The 19,850-nt window shown below is 40.3% G+C and overlaps 1 protein-coding gene across 28 annotated transcripts in view; it reads left to right on the top strand.

The window, feature by feature from the left end:
- The window catches only part of AGBL1 (AGBL carboxypeptidase 1), a 388,880-nt gene that overhangs the window by 54,301 nt on the left and 314,729 nt on the right, over window positions 1-19,850 (top strand). For 24 of the 28 annotated variants that reach the window (XR_014957536.1, XR_014957537.1, XM_085588337.1 and 21 more), the window contains 8 exons: window positions 5,108-5,288; window positions 6,180-6,256; window positions 8,293-8,409; window positions 9,403-10,001; window positions 11,246-11,329; window positions 12,350-12,439; window positions 12,776-12,924; window positions 16,133-16,220. Coding sequence is in view for 26 of the 28 variants with exons in the window: in XM_085588337.1 (XP_085444463.1) it covers window positions 5,108-5,288; window positions 6,180-6,256; window positions 8,293-8,409; window positions 9,403-10,001; window positions 11,246-11,329; window positions 12,350-12,439; window positions 12,776-12,924; window positions 16,133-16,220 (1,385 nt within the window). In the remaining 2 variants the exon portion in view is untranslated. The remainder of the gene's footprint in view (window positions 1-5,107; window positions 5,289-6,179; window positions 6,257-8,292; window positions 8,410-9,402; window positions 10,002-11,245; window positions 11,330-12,349; window positions 12,440-12,775; window positions 12,925-16,132; window positions 16,221-19,850) is intronic. The other 4 variants (XM_085588333.1, XM_085588357.1, XM_085588332.1 and 1 more) reach the window with 3 other exon arrangements.

Genomic DNA, 19,850 nt, shown 5'->3' with positions numbered 1-19,850 from the left:
TTTGTGTTTAAATGAGCTGGTTAGGGCTGGGTTCTATATCCCACTGCAGGAAATTCCATCATTATACAAATTCAGGATAGGACATATAAATGAAAAAACTGATTACATTAAGATCTCTTGACTTTTACACAGTCAGTAGTATAGAAAAGCTGATATGTTGCAGTTTAAAACAATTCTTAATTCTTATGAGACACATGGGAATTCTAGTGAATGCTTTTAGTACTTCCTTTCTCTTTCCCTGTGCATCCTGCTGCCTGCTTGGACTTCTCCTCTTGAAGAATTACGCAATATCTCTATAGGGAAATTGCTTAGGTCTTTTGTGAGATTTTCCTTTACAATAACCAGATAATTCCACTCAATCAGCCTTTTAAACAAAATGCTCATTTAGCTAAGCCTTTCCTAATGAGAAACATCCATCGACAGTTTTTCAGGAGGTTAAATTTTAAACTTGTGAAACATTAATGTGAGTTCAAGAAAGATGCCATGGTCCTGCAGATGTGATGCCTATAAGGTATAGAGAGGGCAGGCACAGAACAGTGAGGGTTTCCTCAGTCTCAGCAAAATGCTTCCTTAGCTTGCTTTGAACTTAGAGAAAACCACCTGTGTGATTCCATACGAGTGTTTCCATTGTTGTTCTTACTGGCTATGCATTATCTCACTCTAGAACCATCAGAAAGAAAAGCTTGTCTCCTTCTTCCTTAAAAAAATCCATTGCCTTATGATTCAGTGTGTTTATTTCTTCCCCCTTTCCATCACTGTCATGAGGGATTCTTCTGTGAGTCATTTCTAACCAGCAGTGTATGGGAGACTTCTGGAATGTTTCAATTCACTTTCCTCATGAAGAATTGACCTTTTCTTTAGGTAGGATGAGGTGGCCAGAGTCAGCAGACCTCCCAAGGGATTATGGCCTCTGTTAATGAGAAGTCCCTGGTCTGAAGAAAGGTGAATGGGGTGGATGGAAACAGCTCCTTCCCTCTCAAGAGCCCCCCACAGCCCATGAAGCTTTCTGAGCTAACACCTCCTGATAGCTCAGCCTGCAGCAGCTCCATGGCAAGTGTGAATGTGGGATCACCTTGGGTGCACAACCAGGAAATGACATACTAAGGCTCCAGTAAACACTGATAATGCTAAACCTTCCAAAGGTTAGAAGTGGAGTGGAAATGACAGCTTCAGGGGCCTCCAGTTTGCTTTTTTCCCCAGCCTGTGCTATTAGGGAGACCTTGGTCAAGAAATAACCAAGGTTAATATATTCAAAGCTCAATATTCCCTCAGTGCTTCTTTGGGATATTGTCAGTCTTGCAGTGTCTCTCCAAGACATGAAGTGTTGGCAGGAGTCTGGCAGCCCTAGGAGATCTCACTCATGCTCTTCCCTATCTAACCTGAGGTTGAGGCTGCTGCTGCCATGAAGATCTTCATTATTTTAATGAAAGATGGGAAATCTTGTCTCCTGAGATGGACAACAGGCTGCAGCAAGAAAGAGAGATGAAGACAGGACAAGACAAACAACCCCTAATTGGGAAAACAAGGACTTTTTGTGTGTGGACAGTATTTTAGTGCCTTTAGGGAATCCACTGACTCTGGTGATTAACCTGGATCAAACTGAGCAGCTAATGAGATTTTTAAGGTGTTAAAATCTGGCTAGAAAAGTTCTGCTGAAACTTTTTAAGTGTTTGGTTTGTTGGTTGGCTTTTTTTCCTTTTGCACACATATTTATTAAAATGAAAACCGTTTTGCCAAGATGGGTTTGTTTTAAACTCCAGTGGAAATTTGATTTACAAGGCTGGTTTTCAATTGAAACCTTTCTGGCTGCCTATTGTCTGGGCTGATGGACAGATGAAATACCTGAGCTTTTAATAGCCCTTAAGCTTATTTCTTTACAGGAGGAGCCAATAGTTCAAAAACTGTCACCTCACATAGATTAGAAGTGACTGCTACTCAATTTGAGGATAGTTTAGGGATATTTTAGGGGAATTTAGAGATGTTTTGAATTCTACTCCTACCTGGAATAAAAAAAAAAATTATAGATAATGAAATCATTCATGGAAAGGAAGTACTTTCTGTTCCCATTCCCTTTTCCTAGCTGCACTTAGATTTTCCTGACAGTTAAATGGTATATTCACATTAGCACTGTCTGACAGAGCTGCCTACCCTGAGACAAGAAAACAGGTTTGTATGTGCTTTAGGAGATACTGCTACATGGAATGTTATCTTGATATTTTATCACTTTTCCATCTGGTTTCTTAAGCTTGCCTTGTTTCTCTTCAGCCTTTCCTACTACTCTGGGATAATATTATCCTATATTCCACTCTCTGTTTGCCAGTAGGAGCATCAATCAGCATCACTATCTTTTGTCTTACTGTCATATTGAAACCTCCTTTTTTTCCGCTATATATCACATATCATAATATCTGTTCTATTCCAGATTCAGTGGAGAAAAGATTGTATGGAGATTAAAAAGCAGATCTGAATCCAGGTTAGCTTTACATGAGTTTTCTGAGCTAAGGATTTACTCTTTCCTCATTCACATTATCCCACCATAAAATAAATGGGATAGCTTAAATAGAGCAATCTCCTGTCTGCTTTCCAGGTGTCAGTAAAAAGGACTTTTCCAATACACTGATGTAATCATTTTCAGCTATTTGTAAACAGTGTTACTTTAGAATCTGAGAGCACTTTATGAGCAGTAATGAAAACAGTCCCACAAATTCCCTCTAAGGTATCTGAAGACTTGTTTGCACTTGTGAGCTAATTTGCTGTACAGAAAAATATGACTTCCAAAGAGCTTCACTGAGTAACTCCATGTGTTGAAGTTCATTGTCTGGATGAACATGCCTCAGTCTTGACTATTTAAATTCACTTGGCCATGAATTAAGATGGCTGTCCCAAGGCAGGCAATTAAAGTTCTGCATTCACTGTTTGAGCAAAAACAGATCAGTTTTAGTAAACTAAACTAGTAGACTGTTGAGAATATTAGCCTGTTCCCACATGTAGACAAACTTTCCTAATCTTTCCTTTAATAACAAGCAAACAAAGGCGACCATATGAAGGAGTGAATAAATTGAAACAGAAATAGAAATCAGTTCTCCTTGGTGTTTGCTCTACCCATAATAAAACTTTCCTGAGAGATACTTTCATAATTCTCTTTTCTCTCCCCCTAGTTCCAAACAGCCAGAGAACCAGAAATACATATTAAAATTCTTGTAGTGAGTCTTGTAAGCATGTCAGCTTTAGATGATTTTTTTCTAGCCTCCCTACAGGAATCCTGGTTAATCCCACTGAATCGTATAATGACGTTCAATCATACATGAGAAAACAGTAAAATCCTCCCCAACCAAAAGAACCCCCATACAGCATTTTCTGGTTCCTGATTATAACCAAGTACTTTATCACAGAATCATTTAGATTAGAAAAGGCCTTTAAGATTGAATCCATTAACCCAGCATTCTCAAGTCCACCACTAAACAGTGTCACCTTTTCCTAGAAGGAGATGAGGTTGCTCGGGCAGGACCTGTGATCCAATGGTCATTTTATGTTCTTTTTTAACATTCTTCTGGCCCTCTGCCTGGTTCTGCTGAATATTTGGGTTGTCTGCTTTTTTTTTTTTTTGTCCAGCCCAAATGCTGAGTGTGGGCTGTCAGACAATGACCCAAAATATCTGTTTTCCCCTCTCGGTTGTTCCATTTTATCTCTACTGCAGGGATGCAAAATTATGAAATGGTAGTAGAATGTATTGCAATAGTTCTCTTTTGCCTTGTAGCATATTCACGCTGCTTATTTAAGTTGCATTCCTGTTCTGATGAGCTCAGTCTTTGTTCCAAACCACTGAAGAAAACATGCTGAGAGGCAGAGTGAAAATTGTGAATTTGGGTAGAATACTACACTTAAGACTCAATCTCTCTGACAGAGGCTGTGCTTTGGATGTGCTGTATTTGGCAAATCCAAGGGCTGGGTTTTCTGAGAATTGCACCCATTGGCGTTAAAGAACTTTGCCTTTGTGCAGCATTATCATTCCTTTATCTAAACTCCCTGTTATATTGAAGACATACACTGTGATGTATGAAGATGTACATAATTTCTGTGATGTCTCAGGGGGTCTTTCTTTAGTTCTGTGGGGATTTTGGTTTGTTTTCTTAGCAACAAAAGTCTGAGGAGCTCACTTGCACAACAGCACAACAAAAATACAAAATATTCTGTGTCTTCAAAGTATACCTGAGCTCTAAAAAAATCTTTACATGTCTATTTCCTCTTCTGGATTATAGCAGTAGAAATCATGGGATCCTGCAGTTATTAATTATTTTATGATTAGGTAATATATAATGATCTTTCAGAATAGCTCTTGGGCTTAATGATTTAACCACAGAGAACAGTGGCAGTGTATTCTCTTTGAGAATACATTGTGTACCCTGAATACACTGAAATAGTGGTGTTAACTCTGTTATTTTATCTCTGTGAATTTTGGCATGATGACTCCAGGTATAGATGTGCTGAAGGTGCAGAAACACAGATTTTGGCATGCTTTGGCAGCCAAGACATACCCGTAGGCTCCACAAAGCATTTTTTAATCCATATTAAAAACCATATTGCTGCAGTGCTACTGTATCCTGTGTTCACTTCCTTTATGTACCTTGGCTCCTGGTCTTGGAGCAGAGCTCGAGGTGCTGTGCAGGGATGGAAGTCTCCTGAGGTCCATGCTAGCCTGTATGTCTGTAAGAGCTGGACTGCAGGAACCTGAGGTTTTGCTGTTCCAGTTGTGTTTTAGTGACAAAAAAGAAGGGGAAATAATGTGAGCAGTATGAAGTAACATACGTCCAGAATGTTCACATGATTTTCAGGTACAGTCACAATGCAGTTTCCTTTATTTGTGAATATTCCAGAATTTAAGAAATACTTGAAAAGGAGTGTTGTAAAGTGATAGCAAGACAAGACTATTTCAGGAGTAAACCTGTAAATTTTATAGGACTGGAAAACCAATATTATGACGTTTTGCTGCTGTTTATGGGAGTAGCTAATGAGTGGTAAAGGGAATTATGTTCTCACTCTGGGAGATTATGACAGGGAGGATTGTTGTAAAAGACTATTCTTAATGTAGTTCTCTTTTGTTTCCTAGGACTGTTTATCTTGTAAAAATCTGGATCCTATCATAACTGCTGTGACTCATATTCTGAGAAAGTGCTACCCCAAGGAGCATCTGCCTGTGGTGACTGTAAGAAGTTCCTATTCCTTCCCTCTTCCTGGGAATGCCAGTGCTGAACCTCCATGTGAGGGATCTGAAGGTAAATGGCTAAAGGGTGAGTTCAGAAGGAGGAAAAGGAGCATGACATGAGAATTAACTGTGGGATTTGGGGAAGGGAGACTTGGCATAATCCTGAGGTTTACAGTTAGAATTAATCTGATAACCTACAATGTCACTCAGTAGGGAAGAAATTACTCCCAGAGCTTCTTGAAGCTGCAAGAGTCCATTTGGAGAATAAATGAGAGAAGATGGAAAAGGAAAAAAAAACCTGTTCTATTATCCAAAAAATAAAGGAGAAGAGTGGGTATAGCAGAGGCTGGAGATTGCTCCCCAGTGGCAGACAGAGACATTATTGTGCCTGTGTATTCGCTGCTTGGGGGGTAAAAACTGCCCTGCATCTTTTTCAGTAAAGAATTGCAAGAATTATTATCCTTTTCCATTTCTAAAGTAAAAGCAGATAGCAGTCATGCTGCATGAGTAAAAGATGGGAGCTCTTGCTGGAAAGGCAGGACAGCTACTCTGCAGAAAAGGCTCCATGATACACAGAGCAATTTTTGCTACATTCAATTTTGTGTGGAAGATGCTGAAATACTATAACAATCATAGCAGTAAAACACCCTAATCTAGATAATACAGATTAAGAGCATCCTGTAATATCATTGCAGCCAAGCAGAAAATCTCTGTATTGCTTTGTAAAATGAGTTGGATCCATATCATAGGGACATTTGTCATGGTTTTGAAAGGCAGTGCTTGAGTCCAAGAGAACAGAGCTTTAAAAACTGGCTGAATTAGTGCCAAATTCATTTATATGAGATTAACAAATGGGATTTGCTTTAATCAGGGTTGTGGTGGGCTGTGGACTGTGTGGCACACATAGAAGAATTTACACATACTTCTCTGTGGGGTATGAGAGGGATATTACTTTTTCTCCTTCCTACTTCTGCAGGTGGTGACAGTGAAAGTGAAGGAGAGGAAGAGGCTGAAAATGACTGGGATAATGAGGATGTGGAGAGTAAAGAGGAAGTAGGTATACAAGGCGTAGTTCCCATAATTATCTATATACTAGAAAATAAAACATTTTGTTGTTCATTTTGACACCCTGAAAGACTTTCTAAGCAGAGAATGTAGATGTGCCTGTGGTCCCACGTGAACACACTACATGGACAATAGGAGGATACTTGAAAAAAGGAAAGGAGAATGCACTGATTTTCACTAAAAATGTCCTGCATCTATTCTATTCATTTCATGCTTGTCACCCAGGGTGGAGGAGGTTTGGTGACTTCTCTATTCCTCCAGAGACTGCTCAGGATCACATCCACAGTCAGGGAGAAATGGTGGATCTTTGATCTGCTTGGCATATGCCAGGAAAATGGCATTTAGGGAAAATAGATTTATCATCTAGGAAAGGCTAACCCTCTCTTTATTCCCATATCAGAGCATATTTGGGCTGTGCACCTACCCTGAGGAAAAGGCTAGTTATTTTAAGCCACAGCTGGTGCATTTGAACCTATATTCCCTCTTTATTTGCTGCTGCACAGAGACAAATAATACAATGAATTATTCAATATTTCTCTGAATTCTCTCTTAGCACTCTCCCTGCAGTGGCCTAACTGGCAAAAAAAAACCAACTTCTACCAGCTGAGGATGAGGGTGCAAACTTTTTTGTTGTGAAAATACAAACTAGCTCATATGCAAATGTGAAGTAGTGGATGCTGCTAATAAGTCTTATCCACATAAAGTGTCTTGGGAAAGCAAATGAAAGAAATGATGTTGCAAATACAGCCTAATTAGAAATGATCGAGACTTCTGTGAAAAAGACTTGCCCTGTCTTTTTCTCCTCTAATATTAAACTGATGTCACCCAGTAAAAAAAGGAAGTTAAAAAAAACCCCACACATTATCTGAGTGTCCTAACTTGCCCCTGTCTGGCTGTTTTTATCTGACTATTAGAGCTCGTCAAGATGCTCATTAGGAATAAGGCTCATAGTGGATTTATCTCCTTCTTTAATTAGTTATTCATTCAGTAACAACTCCTCTATGCTTCTGAACTATTTCATTATTCATAAGGATTTACCAAGTAGATGTAAGCAGTTTTGGGGTTGTCTTTTTTTTTTTTTTTTTTGCCTAAGAGCTTTTTCTGAATATGAGTTTTAAATACTGTTTGTCTGGTTTGCTGGTCATATATCTCCTATAAAAAAGCCTTGCTAAAGGGAAGGCAAGCAGGGAATGGATAATGAACTTTCAGCTTAACCCCATTTTTATTCTGTGTAAGATCTTTTGCACAATGTTTGCTGGTATTGATGTGATTTGCAAACATTTTCACAGCTACATAACACATATCCATGCATGCTAGCAACACCAACCAAACTGAAACCTGGCTCTACCCTTCCATCAGGAACTGTTCAGAGAGTTCTATGAAAATAAACATCACCACATCAACCATCTATTCTTTTCCATCCAAAATTTGAAGCTTCTTATGCATCAGTATGCTCTCAGTGGCAAATCCTTTCCAACTGACCTCGTGCTCCTGGCAGGTCTTCACTGCCTTTTCATCTCAGCCCAAACAACACTTCAGACTCTGCTTTGTGACCCAAGTGTAGCTCAGGGTTTGAAATGCTGTGGGCACTGGTGCATACAGGCAATTTTACTTTTTTCTTTTTATAACAGCTTTGGAAATGAATCTGTTTGTCTGGAGCAAATAATTTCTTTGATGGCATTTGGTGGGACCACAGACATGTTGAATTATTTGAATATTGCTGTAATGTAATGCCCAGTAATGAATGCCATGTTTCCATTCTTTCCTCTTGCTCCAACTTTTCCTGGTGTGGTTTTTTTGTTGTTGTTGTTTTCTTTTTTTTCTTTTTGTAATGTAGTAGCTGAATGCTTGACACAGTTTGGCTTTGGTTCTCACATCTGATATGGGTGAGGCTGCACATTAATGCACATCAGCCCTCTACTGTGAAAATTTCAGATACTGTTTTTATCCTCAATTCACTGATGGTTGAGATCATCTCATGGGGCAGGTGTAATACATGTGCTTTTCTACTTCTGCTTTTGTAGGACTGTGACTTGGAGACAGATGTGAATAAATTGAGGTCAAAGCCAGTGCTTGACCAGCCAGAGCAAGAGCTTGAAAAATATGAAGCTCTGTGTGCAGAACTTTTCCAGAATTTTCAGGTATGGTTATAGTGCAGTTTCCTTTATTTGTGAATATTCCAGAATTTAAGAAATATCTGAAAGGGAGTATTGACAAGTAATAGCTAGACAAAGCTATTTTAAAAGTGAATTTGTAAGTATTACAGGACTGGAAAGCCAAAGATTATGACTTTTTGCAGTAGTTTATTGGTGCGAATCATGAATGATGAAAGGAATGTTTGATGCACATTTGTCTGGGTGTAGATTAAGTAAGCACAATTGAATCAATTGCCACATGAGAAATCTGTCAGATAATTTGTATCCTTGCTGGCAATTTCAACAGCAATATCAAAATCAGAATGAGATGTGAAAAGCAAATACTGTCAACTAGTGGTTTGAAGGAAGAGGAGATTGCACTGCCACTGAGTGAAATGAACAGTTCAAGTAATTTTTTTCTAGTGATGCTTGGAGCAAAAAAAAAAAAAAAAACCTAACAAAGGAATATTGCTCTCATTACAAGTTTTAGAATTTAGGGGAGCTGAAAAACCTGTTTCATATATGAATCTGAAGAAAATCACTGGATTAATATATCTCATGTACACAGAATATTGTGATACTGATTGTGACCATAAGTAGCCAAATGGGATTAAATCATACTCCTGCATGGATGGAGTGGAGTTTTGCATAAGAGATTGGCTACCTTTATGCTCCTGTAACATTTATATATAAAAAAAAAAATATATATATATCTTCCCTTCTTTGTTTGAATGATTAGTTTTGGTTTAGTCATTTGGGTGAGTCATCTCCAATCAGATCCTTTTGGTTTCTGAGGATTTCTGTCGAAACAGCTTTGTGGATAGAGAAATGCTGGCAGGTGCTTCATGCACTGATTTTGCTCTGGCTGTTTTATTGGTTGAGTACAGTTTTGGGAGATGTGTAAATATTTCCTCTTTTCCTCCTTGAAAGGTTTCCTCTGGAAGGAGGCACAATCTGTCTGTAGCTTCTTTTAATTTCTTCTGCTTTTTAAATTTAAAGGAGCTTGAATTTGAGTCTGAGGAAAAGAAGAGCTTGGAGGACAGGACTGAGAGTCTTCCCTCTGCTCCCTCTCATTTCATTCCAAGTGCTACTTCTGTGAAGCATCCAAACTGCAGATGGAGAAACCAAAGTGTCACAGAGATGGGACCAGATCCAGAACAGGATTTCAAAGTCCCATTGCAGAGCTGGAGAAAGGAGGAGCAATGCATATGGGATAAGAGTGATGAACAGAGAGACATTGCTGAAGAAGCCCAGGTTAAAGACTTCTGTGGGGAGGAAGATCCAGCCAGGAGTCATGTGTTTGCTTTGTGCTCTCTCCTAAAAGATGCTGCTTGGTACAAAAAAATGTTTTACCCTCATTGTGAGGCCTTGATCAATCCTAGTCCTGAAGGGACGCTGGAGAACTCCGATATAGTTAGACATCTTCTGGAGAAACACCAAGGGGATATCCCATTCCACAATCCTTGTTTCTATGCAGCCAGGGCCAAATGTGTGAAGTCCATCCCAGGCTACAGAGAGCTGGCATTCCCGGATTTCTGGGGTCACCAACCACCCCCTTACAGCAAGCCTGTGTTGGAGCGCAAGCATGGGGTCCAAAGGTGATTGTGCTTTAATGGAGTGATCACGTTGAGAGCTCTTGGGCTCAAAACTGGCTTATGTAGGTGCTGGCTCTAACAGGAAGTTATTGAACAACTTTTTTTCTACCCTAATATTTGCCTCAATTGATCGATAAATTCATCAATATACCTAAATTTGTAAGCTGGGTTGTGAATCTAAGATGGGTTGTGAACTTTGTTAGAACACCAATGAGAACAAGTCCATTTTAGAGATGGAGAAGTCTCTGTGTCCTTGTGAGATGTTTTTACCTTCAATATTACTATTTATTCAGCCACCTTTAGTGCTTGCAGCATTGGTCCCAGCCAACTCTTTCAGGGAAAATTCCATCTTGCCCTTTCAGAAAGGACTTGTCATTATTTAGCTGCTCAGATGAGTGAGAAGCTGTGTTCTGAAGTTGTGCTGGGAGAGAAAGCTCTTATAACTACATTTTTTTGGCTTGACATAGGCTTATATGCAATGACTATATTTCTTTTTAGGGGATTATTAGCAGGCAGTAAAGATCGTGGATTCTATGCTAAACTTTAGAGTTGATCAACTAATGGCATTTGTTAAAACCACTGATTTGTGATTGCTAAGAGAGTAACTCTTCCTGCAGTAAATATATAAGCTAGAAATCTTATTTAGAGAGAAAATTACTCTACCATCTTCTTGCACTCGTGCTCTAAAAGCTCTGCATTTATGGCTACAACAACATGTGTAACTGTACAGCTGAAATGGGACTAATCATATCATGCTTCAAGGCATAATATGATTGCTTCAAAGGTCAAGAAGAAAATCTGGTATTCCACATTTGATCATCTTCAGGGATCAGAGAAGCTCTATTTAATAATGAGTAGAAATCAGCTTGACTTATATTCAATATTCACTGTGAATCAGACTAGTAGGTTTGTAAGTAATGGCAGATATTTCCTCACAGGGTAAGACTGGCTGCTTGGGGGTTGGCATTGACTGGGGAGAACTGAGGATAAATCAAATTTGACACAATCAAATAAATAGTAGTGAATAAATAATTTTCCAGAATCAGTCATTTAACCCAAAAGGCAACTTCTTGTAATGGGGAACAGAGCAGAAGTGTTCTCATGATGGGGAAAAAAGTTCACCTGGAATTAGCAAATGGAAGTCTTTTCCAGTTCTTAAAAAGAAAATCCTAAGACTCTGGAAGAATATATCAATATTTCTCACACTGTCACTACAATTTGCTGATTTGCTGCTTTCTTTTTCCCAGGGACAAAGTCCTTGATGATGTTCGCCGCCTAATCCAGCCAGGGGATGTGATAGGAAGAACTGTGTTTGATTTAGATGATTCCAGGTGGGTCACTCAAATGAGTGCTGCAACCAGGGGCACTGTCAGAGCTGTCACTGAGCTCAGTGTACTTGATCAGCTCTGATAAATGCAAAATAATGGGGCAAAGGCCCCACAGAGAAAATATCCAGGAGGGGTAGATTGTTTCTAGGTGACTCTGGGGAAAGGATCTGTGGAAGCCACAGGAGCAGGAAAACGTCAGAACTTTCAGACAGAACAAGAAAATCCATACATCAAAGGGGGGACTGTAGGTTGTCCCTGGATCTGTCTGCATTGCATGCAGTGATTTGGAGCAGAGAGGTGAAGACCAGTGCTGGGAGCTGTACTGACAAATCCATCTTCTCCACCCCCTGTGGCAGAATTTCCCATTGAGTGTCTGCACAGCTGGTGTCACAGGCTGTAGGTGTACCCTGTTTCATAAGTGTGACACTCACACAGAACTTCAAAAAAACCTCACAAACATCTGGCCTTGTGAAAGCTTTAAGCACTCAACTATGGTCTGTGAGAAGATGTACCCCTGGGCTGTTGAGAGGGTCCCAAATTTTAAAGAAATTGCATTCTCCAATTGCACTGGAGAACATTCTTTGGAGTAAATAAGAGGTGAGAGTTCGAGGTATGAGAAAGTTATGGAGTTGTTTAGTATTAATTTAAGGTTTCTAAGCAGTTGGAGAAAGAAACTCTATAGATGAAGGAAGAGTAAATACAGAGTAATTGTATAAAGCAGCCTTCTGCAATTAATGAAATAATAGTAATAGTCCAGTGGGAAAGTAACTGGAATAAAAAAGCAAACATGGACAGTGACGAAAGAGAGTACTGGAAAAAGAAAATATGCAATTTGGAATTATTAAGCAGGAGTAGAGAGAAAAGCTACATTGGATAGGAAGGTTATGGATATGCTCACCTCCTTTTTCCCAGGCTCTTGCTTATTAAAAAAAATTATTAAAGCAAATTTTAGCATAGAAAAGGTGCTGGGGAAGACTTGTCTTTAAAGCAATCTGCAAGAGGTGTCCTTGCTTTGCTTTCCAGCAGTCTCTCAAGCTCAGCTGCTCCAGGCTGTCTGACATTTTCCTCCAAGTTTGAGTCAGGAAACCTTCGGAAGGCGATCCAAGTGCGTGAGTAAGTACCCCTGCACAGAGGGGTCCCAGCCTGCCTGCTGCTGTGACCACAGCATGGGATGGTGGCCTTCTCCTGGGTTTGCAAAGGGTCAGCCAGGGAAGCAGGTTAGGTGATGTGGAGGTTATTATGCCTTCTAGCACCTGGAAGTCATGGAAGGAACATGATTAAGAAAAGAGAGCTCAAAATATTTTGACTATTACAGTGTGAGTGTTTAATGGTGTTTGATGGTGATGCTCACAAAATATCAATCAATTTGACTGCATAGCCTGCTGTCAGTATGTTCAGTGGCAGATAGGGGGTGTTCATGGCCACTGCTTCCATTATTTTCCTTTACAGGTTTGAGTATGACCTAATTATGAATGCAGATGTGAACAGCAACCAGCACCACCAGTGGTTCTACTTTGAGGTCCGTGACATGAAGTCACTGGTTCCCTATCGCTTCAACATCATCAACTGTGAGAAGTTCAACAGCCAATTTAATTATGGTATGGGCCTTTGGGAAATTGGGGCAGCCTTCTCTTCACAAAAATATCTTTTTAATGCCATAAAGGTTTCAAACTCTGTGTCTATAAGGGAGACTGTACATTCGATTAATCTTATCTGCCCTGAAGTCCACTGAAAAAATCACTTTAGATTTGTCAAGGAACCTTTGTCTATCCCCAGGAGGACTGAGGAGGAAACTGAATATTGAGACTTGGGGGAAGATTTGTGGGGGGAAATAAGCATGACAGTTGTGTTTATAGACCAGAACTGAAGAAGAATGGCACTAGGGTTGGGAGAGCTGGGGGGGAAAGATAATCAGTTGGAACTGAATGAGCAGCATAGGATTGGAAAGTACTTCTAAGATTTAAATAAATGTGATAATCCTCAAACAAATATTCATTATTCTTTGGTTTTATCTGGTAAGACATCTTTGAACCTACTGAAATTTCTGTTGATATTAATGGTGATACAAAAATCTGTTCCTCGCTGTCCTTGAGCTCCTGTCATGGTTCAGGAGGAAGGCAAAATTGTTCAGAAACAGGCAGGGCAAATCCCATCTTTCAATGCCCATTTTAGAAATAAATTATTTCTTGTGCAAGGAGACTGTGGATTGAATTCTTAGCTGGCATGGGCTGGGGGTTTTTTTGGTTTGTTTCCATGGAGCTCTGTTAATTTACACCAGCTCAAGACCTGGCTCAGAATGTTTAATAAGTCCATAATATTAGACTTTGCATTCCTCTGAAGCCCTGTGGCTACAGCCTCTAGCATCACCAGGACGACTCTCTGAGGATCAATGTACCTATAACAAACAGCCTTAGGAGTTGGAATCACTTGTATGTGTGAAACTGGCTGGATGAGTGATGTGACAAATTAAAAGGCATTTCCTCTTTAACCCAAAGGGCTGAAGTTCAAGCATTCATACAGACTCCAATTGAATTCTTTTGGTCATCTTGTACTGCTTACCTGAATTATCAAACAATTCAGTATGGTAGGAGCCTGAAGATGAAGGATGTTGATGTCCTATTTAAAACCACAATGCAATTGTTGATGTAGCCCCTAGTGCCTTCACTCTTGTAGCCAGAGATTCAAGCTAGTATTGGTGGAAGGTTGTTATATGCTAGTTTGGCTGTTGTCAGCATTTATAATCTAATTTTGTGTACCTGAAACTGCACATGACTCATATGTTCAAGCATGCAATGAATAATATATTTGGAAGAGAAATGTGAAAATACCATCTGGACTAAGGAGGGAGGCTAAGCCATGGCTTGCTTTTGGATGGCTTGTTTGTGGGCTTGGCTATTAACAATTCCTCTGTGGGTTCCTTTTGCTGCTCCGAGCAGTGAACTCCAGCTTTTCTGGCTTGGCTGAGCAAGGCTCACTACCTCTTCCAGCACATGCAGAGCATTTACACAGAGTAGCGGTAAGAGATGCTGTTTGTTTGTCACATTCCCTCTGCACCTTCCTGGGCTAATGCCCACACTCTTAGACAAAAAGCCTGCAGTTGTGATGTAGTGCCAAAGTGCCCTGGGTGGCAATTCTTTGTAGCTCCTGGTTACTCGTCTGGTTTGATTTTTCCCATTTGCTCATGGTTAGTTGGCACTGTGTGACTTTCAAATCAGCAGAAAGGATTTTTAATGAAATAGTTGTGGCCAGGAGCAGAGCAAGACAGGAGGCACAGCCTCCACCTCTCTTCTTCCCCCTCTTTCACAAACTTATTCTGCCATGGGAGATTTTATCAGAACCCTGATTTCAGTTTGTTTTCTAAAACTGAGCACTTCCACAGGGGAAGTAAAAAGGAAAATCTGATTTTTTTTTTTTTTTGTTGTTGTTGTTCTTAATTAGAGTGTGATGGCATACTAGTAGCAACCATTACTCTGAGACAGTTCTGTGTGTGAGTCCTTTGGAGTCTGAGAGAAGGGCAGAAGCTGACATTCAGGATACCAAGAGCCCTGCAGACAGAGCCTCACATCCCTTCCCTGATCAGCTGGGCATCTGGACAGCCCTGTATGTCTAAAAATTCGTGGTGGCCATGTCCTGGTACCAAACAAAGAATTGCCTCTTGTACAAAACTCACAGCAGTGGCTCAGAAAACAGCATGTAGAGGCTGTTCCTGGCTGTGGTGAGTTAGTGCTGCCCCACAGCACAGCCCAAGATGAGCTGGAAAGGCATTGCTGCTGATCCTTCCTGGCTCCAACTGTGCTGGGGAGTTTAACAAAGGAAGAAGGGAACTGAATAGCTGTCAATACAGATGTGTCATCAGTATTAATGGTTTTCAAGCATCACCTACCCCCAGCACAAGAACAGCCAAGAGAAGGCTTGAGGGGCAGCTTATCAACATGCAAAAATACTTGGGAGGGCATTTTTCTCTTTCTTAAATGTGCTTTCACAGAAGTGGTGCCAGCATCATTGCTGGGCTCAGTGTGGCTGTGCTGGGCCCACTGGAGCTGCTGACAGGAGGCTCCCCTGCAGCCCCTGGCCAGGGATGCCCTGTGCAGAGAGCTCAGCATCCTCACCTGCCCTAAAGAGCAGGCAGGTGTGTGAAATTGATACAAAAACTCCCTGCAGATGGGCTGCCTTCATGGAACTGTGAGTGATGGGCATGCAACTCAGATCAGAGCAAGCCTTACCCCTCAGGGCATGAAATGGTAATATTTTGGAGGTCAGGAAGAAGTCATGCTCTGGGATAATGCAGTACAAAGATGGATGCTGTTGTTATCAGCATTTATGATGCTTAGGTGTTATTTAGGACTAATAGTAAGTTTAAAACCTTGAAGTTTTTCTTGCGGATTTGAAGGCAGGGTTCTGGATGAAACACAGATCTCTGATACTATGGTAAGATTAAGAGTTCAATAATAGTGCAGCCAAGCATAAAATATTAGACTAACCAAATTACTGATCTTGTTGATGCCTTGATTCATATTATTTTCTTTCCCTTCCTCTGTCTGTAAACAAAATGGTTTGCAAAGGCCAGAAGAATAATTTATTTTTTAATAAACTACATTCAGCTCATTTCTTCTGGAGGGACTTTTTGTACAGATGTGGCCGTCTCAGAACAAAACACAGGGCTTTGGGAATGTATTTGCTCTGCATAAACTATCAGCAGGGAGAGCACAGACAAAATAATGATGCTTCTTCCTTAGCCTTTTCCTTCCCACTCCTGTCTTTTCCAGCCAGGGAAGTCACACCACCTGAAACTCTTGTTTTCTGTAGGCATGCAGCTGGTCATGTACTCGGTGAGGGAAGCTCTCCAGGGCAGGCCTCGCTGGATCCGGGCAGGCCAGGAGATCTGCTACTACAAGTAAGTGCACTTTTGGTGAAGAATTTGTGCCTTCCTTTCTCTACTGTTTCACTCATGTTAGCTGCACTGATGTCATGAGCCCCTTGCCACCAGTGCCCCCTATTTTAAATGTCTCTAAATCAGTGCTGGCTCAATGTGTTGTGTGCTTCCACCCTCAGACAACAGCCACAAGGGAAATCTCAGTTTTACATGCCAGGGAATATGCAGAATTCCCTTGCCCAGGAGCAAGGAGAAGGAATGGAGAAGTAGTGTCATTTTTTACCCTTGCTGGGAAGAAAAGAGCTGGATGGGATCATTGTTTTTTCCTGTTGCATACTCAAACTTTTGTAACAGGAGCTGAGGAGCCAAAGAATGGGTTGAACATACAACAGTGGTGTAAAGGAATCCTGACAAGCTCAGTGCTGATATTTGTACAAGTTCCCTGTTTCAGGTTGCTTGTGCAGTGTGCCAGAGCCTCAGAAGAAGTTGTCCCAATTTCTGTTGGATTTTCTTTTTTTTTTCAAGGCTGGGGGGGGGGGTGAAGGCGCAGATTATCCTCTCCCAGCCTAGCATCTGTCTACAGCAATTTGAGTAGCTATTTTATTTTGCTTCAAGTACTCTTTGCTGGCCTTCATGCACCTGACCTTAACCTTTTATACCTCAAGAGCTCGCATGTGTGGCTCAGTGTTTTCCCTTTACATGCCTGTAATCTCTGACTTCTCTGAGTATGGGCAGACTCTTCATGCTGGATACCATTGCAGTGGCTTCCCATATCATTAGCAAGGCAGCTATTGTGCAGTGATTAAACAGCAGCTGACTTCCAAGATTAAGCCATGATTGTGCAATTAAGCCTGTAATCAGATTCTTGTTCAGAATATATGAGAGAATTGTTTTATTGATTTGGAATATTCTGTGTTTTCTAGCTGTACATTGAATTATATGTCAACATAATCATCTAGGATAAGTACTTGTTGTCTCATTTTTTCTGTGTTCCTGGTTCTCACATATTTTTGTATATACAAGAATGTGCATGCACACACATAAATACATTTTCACCTGTAGTGAAACTTTAATGTTTTTATTTCGGTGATTATAAAAATGTTTCTCAGTCATTAGATGTTGTAGCAGGGAGGAATGTGAAACTAGTGTGGTGATGGTTGGAGCTGCTCAGGCTTTGTCTCAGAAAAGAAGGAGATGGGATTGCTACAGTGATACTGTACTGCCAGCATTTTGGGGAAAGAGCTCACTTTAATTCCACTCTGGTCACAGGTATCCTAAGGTAAGGCTGCATATTTTGAAAGGAATCTCATCCAATTATTTTTACCAGGAGTTATTAATAAATATGGGAAAATAGTGATACACTTTCAAAAAACAGAGGAACAGGCATGCCTTTAATTGCTCTTGCAGCAGGGCCCTTACTGAGACACCTCTGAGCTGAATGAAGAACAGGGGGAGGAAAAGCTCGTTGGTGAGATGCCTGTGTGAAGCAGGTTGGCTGATCTTTGGCATTCATCTTCCCTGTGGATGGGGTAGTTTACTCATAAAGATGAATGTTGTGGCACAGCTGTGTCACTGTGTTCCTTTCTCATATGTCTCACTAGAGTTTTTATGTTGTGGAGAATATTAGCAGAGTTCTTGTCAGAAAGTAGCTGAGTGACACTTCTGCTCTATTTTATTGTCTCTGTGAAATGACAGGATACACCCATGATAAACAGTTGCCGTTACAATAAGATCATCTAATTCTCTTGCTGTCTTGACAGCTTTTATGCACTGAATAATATTCCTTTCTGGCAAATTATTTAAGGAATAAAGGCAGCTGAGTGTTGCATTGGTGACAATGTGCTTGTGCCTTTGGTTTCATGGCTCATTCTAAGCATATTATCTAACCTCCAGCTTTTTCAGACAGTAGTCAGGTCAGATAGCTATGAGGCACATGGAGTGTTTTGTTCTCACACCAGCACTAAAAACTTGGCTGTTTAGTGATTATTACCATGTCAGAACTAGGTCTTCTCTTTTCAGCATTTTATAATCACATTAGGTGAAATAAACATAACATTAGCAGGTCACTCCTCAGCTCTAATGGTATCTGTGAAAGGGTGAGGCATCAGCATCACTCTGAGAGGACCTGGCCTTTGCAGTGTGACTGAACACCTTAATGGCACAATGGCTGGGGGAATATTCTGCTTCAGCTGGGATTCTGCCTGAAATATTGGCAACAAAAATATCTTAGCATGGACTTGCCCTTTAGAAAGGAAGTTGTGTTGTGCATTTTCTGCTTTCCAATGTGGCAGACCCCAAAATAAGAGCCATGCCCAGTAAATTGTGAAATACTGCTTTTTTTGTGGTATGAATCAGGGTATAACTGAAGAGTCTTGCACTTAATAACCACACTTAGAGATGTAAAGAAGTCCAGACATGGAAAATGAGGACACCAAAATCCAGGTGGGAAGTATTTTGGACCAAGGGACTGCATCAACAGATTAGAAGAGAGAAACATTTTACTTTCCATTTAAATTCTGTTTTGAAGTGGCCCAGAAGTTTGGGATATTGATACTTTCTTTGGCCATTTTAGTCTAAGCTGAAAATGCCATATTCCATCATCTAACAGTACTAAAATACATTTAATGCTGAATTAGTAATTTAGTAATAGAATACATTTAGTATTTTACAATACTAAATGCTGCAGATAGGAAGTATAAAGATCAGATGGTCAAGAGATATTGCTCCTGAATCACTTGGTGCTTTTGAATTCCTCAGTTACCACCCAGCTCCTTTCCTGCCTGCATCTTTGTCCAAGCTGCTTCACCTGTCTGTTTCCCCCCCTACAAAGGGTGGAAAATTAGAGTCACTTATCTGCCACCCAAAGAATGAAATAGATAAATGGGGAAGCATGTTTTAATCAGATAGTGTTTGCAAAAACTTTTTTAAGCTCAAAAAATGATCTTGCAGAGTAAGAGATAAGTAGTATTATTAATTAACTCTTCATCACTGCTATGCTGGAAATATAACACTTGTACAATTTTTTTTCTGAAGGAGAGCAGCAAGCAAAGTGATTTCATTACTACAAAGTGATGAAAGGCACAATAGATAACAGCTTACATGTTCATTGAGAAAACTACACTTGGGTCTCTTTTTTCTCTCCAATAAGCAGTGTGTTGGCTTCTAGAAAGCATGAGAGACTTTCAACGTGTTTTTGAAAGAGAAGACAAGGTAGTGGGAACCAGATGTTGCCAGAGTCTTTTATTCCTTTCCTTTTCTTTGCTTGTTACTTTAGGCTCCATGCTGGTATGGTAAGGTACTGTGATGAAAAAGTGGTGAGGAAGTAAAAAGCATCAATCTGGTGGAGGAAAAAGGAAGCAATACAGTTATTTTGGCTTGACAGCAGTAGGAGAGTGAGGCACATAGGAAAAATGTTATTTTTTTACGTTTCTTTAAAAAATATTCAGAGCTACTGCTTTGTATGACGGATTGTGAGGAGACCAGATTATATACAGTAAAAGTACATGATCGTTTACACTGCTTACACACAGGGGTTTTTCTTTTCAGCGCGAGTGAAGAATATTGAAGCCTCCAAAAGCTACCTGTAAACTTGCTGTTACTGCCAGATAATGGATTAAAGCAGGTGTCAAGAAGTGATTCACAAGTCTGGGA

Source organism: Lonchura striata, chromosome 10 (assembly GCF_050655825.1).
Source record: "Lonchura striata isolate lonStrDom1 chromosome 10, ASM5065582v1, whole genome shotgun sequence".
Classification (NCBI taxonomy): Eukaryota; Metazoa; Chordata; class Aves; order Passeriformes; family Estrildidae; genus Lonchura; species Lonchura striata.
This window is presented reverse-complemented; position numbering and strand designations above follow the sequence as displayed.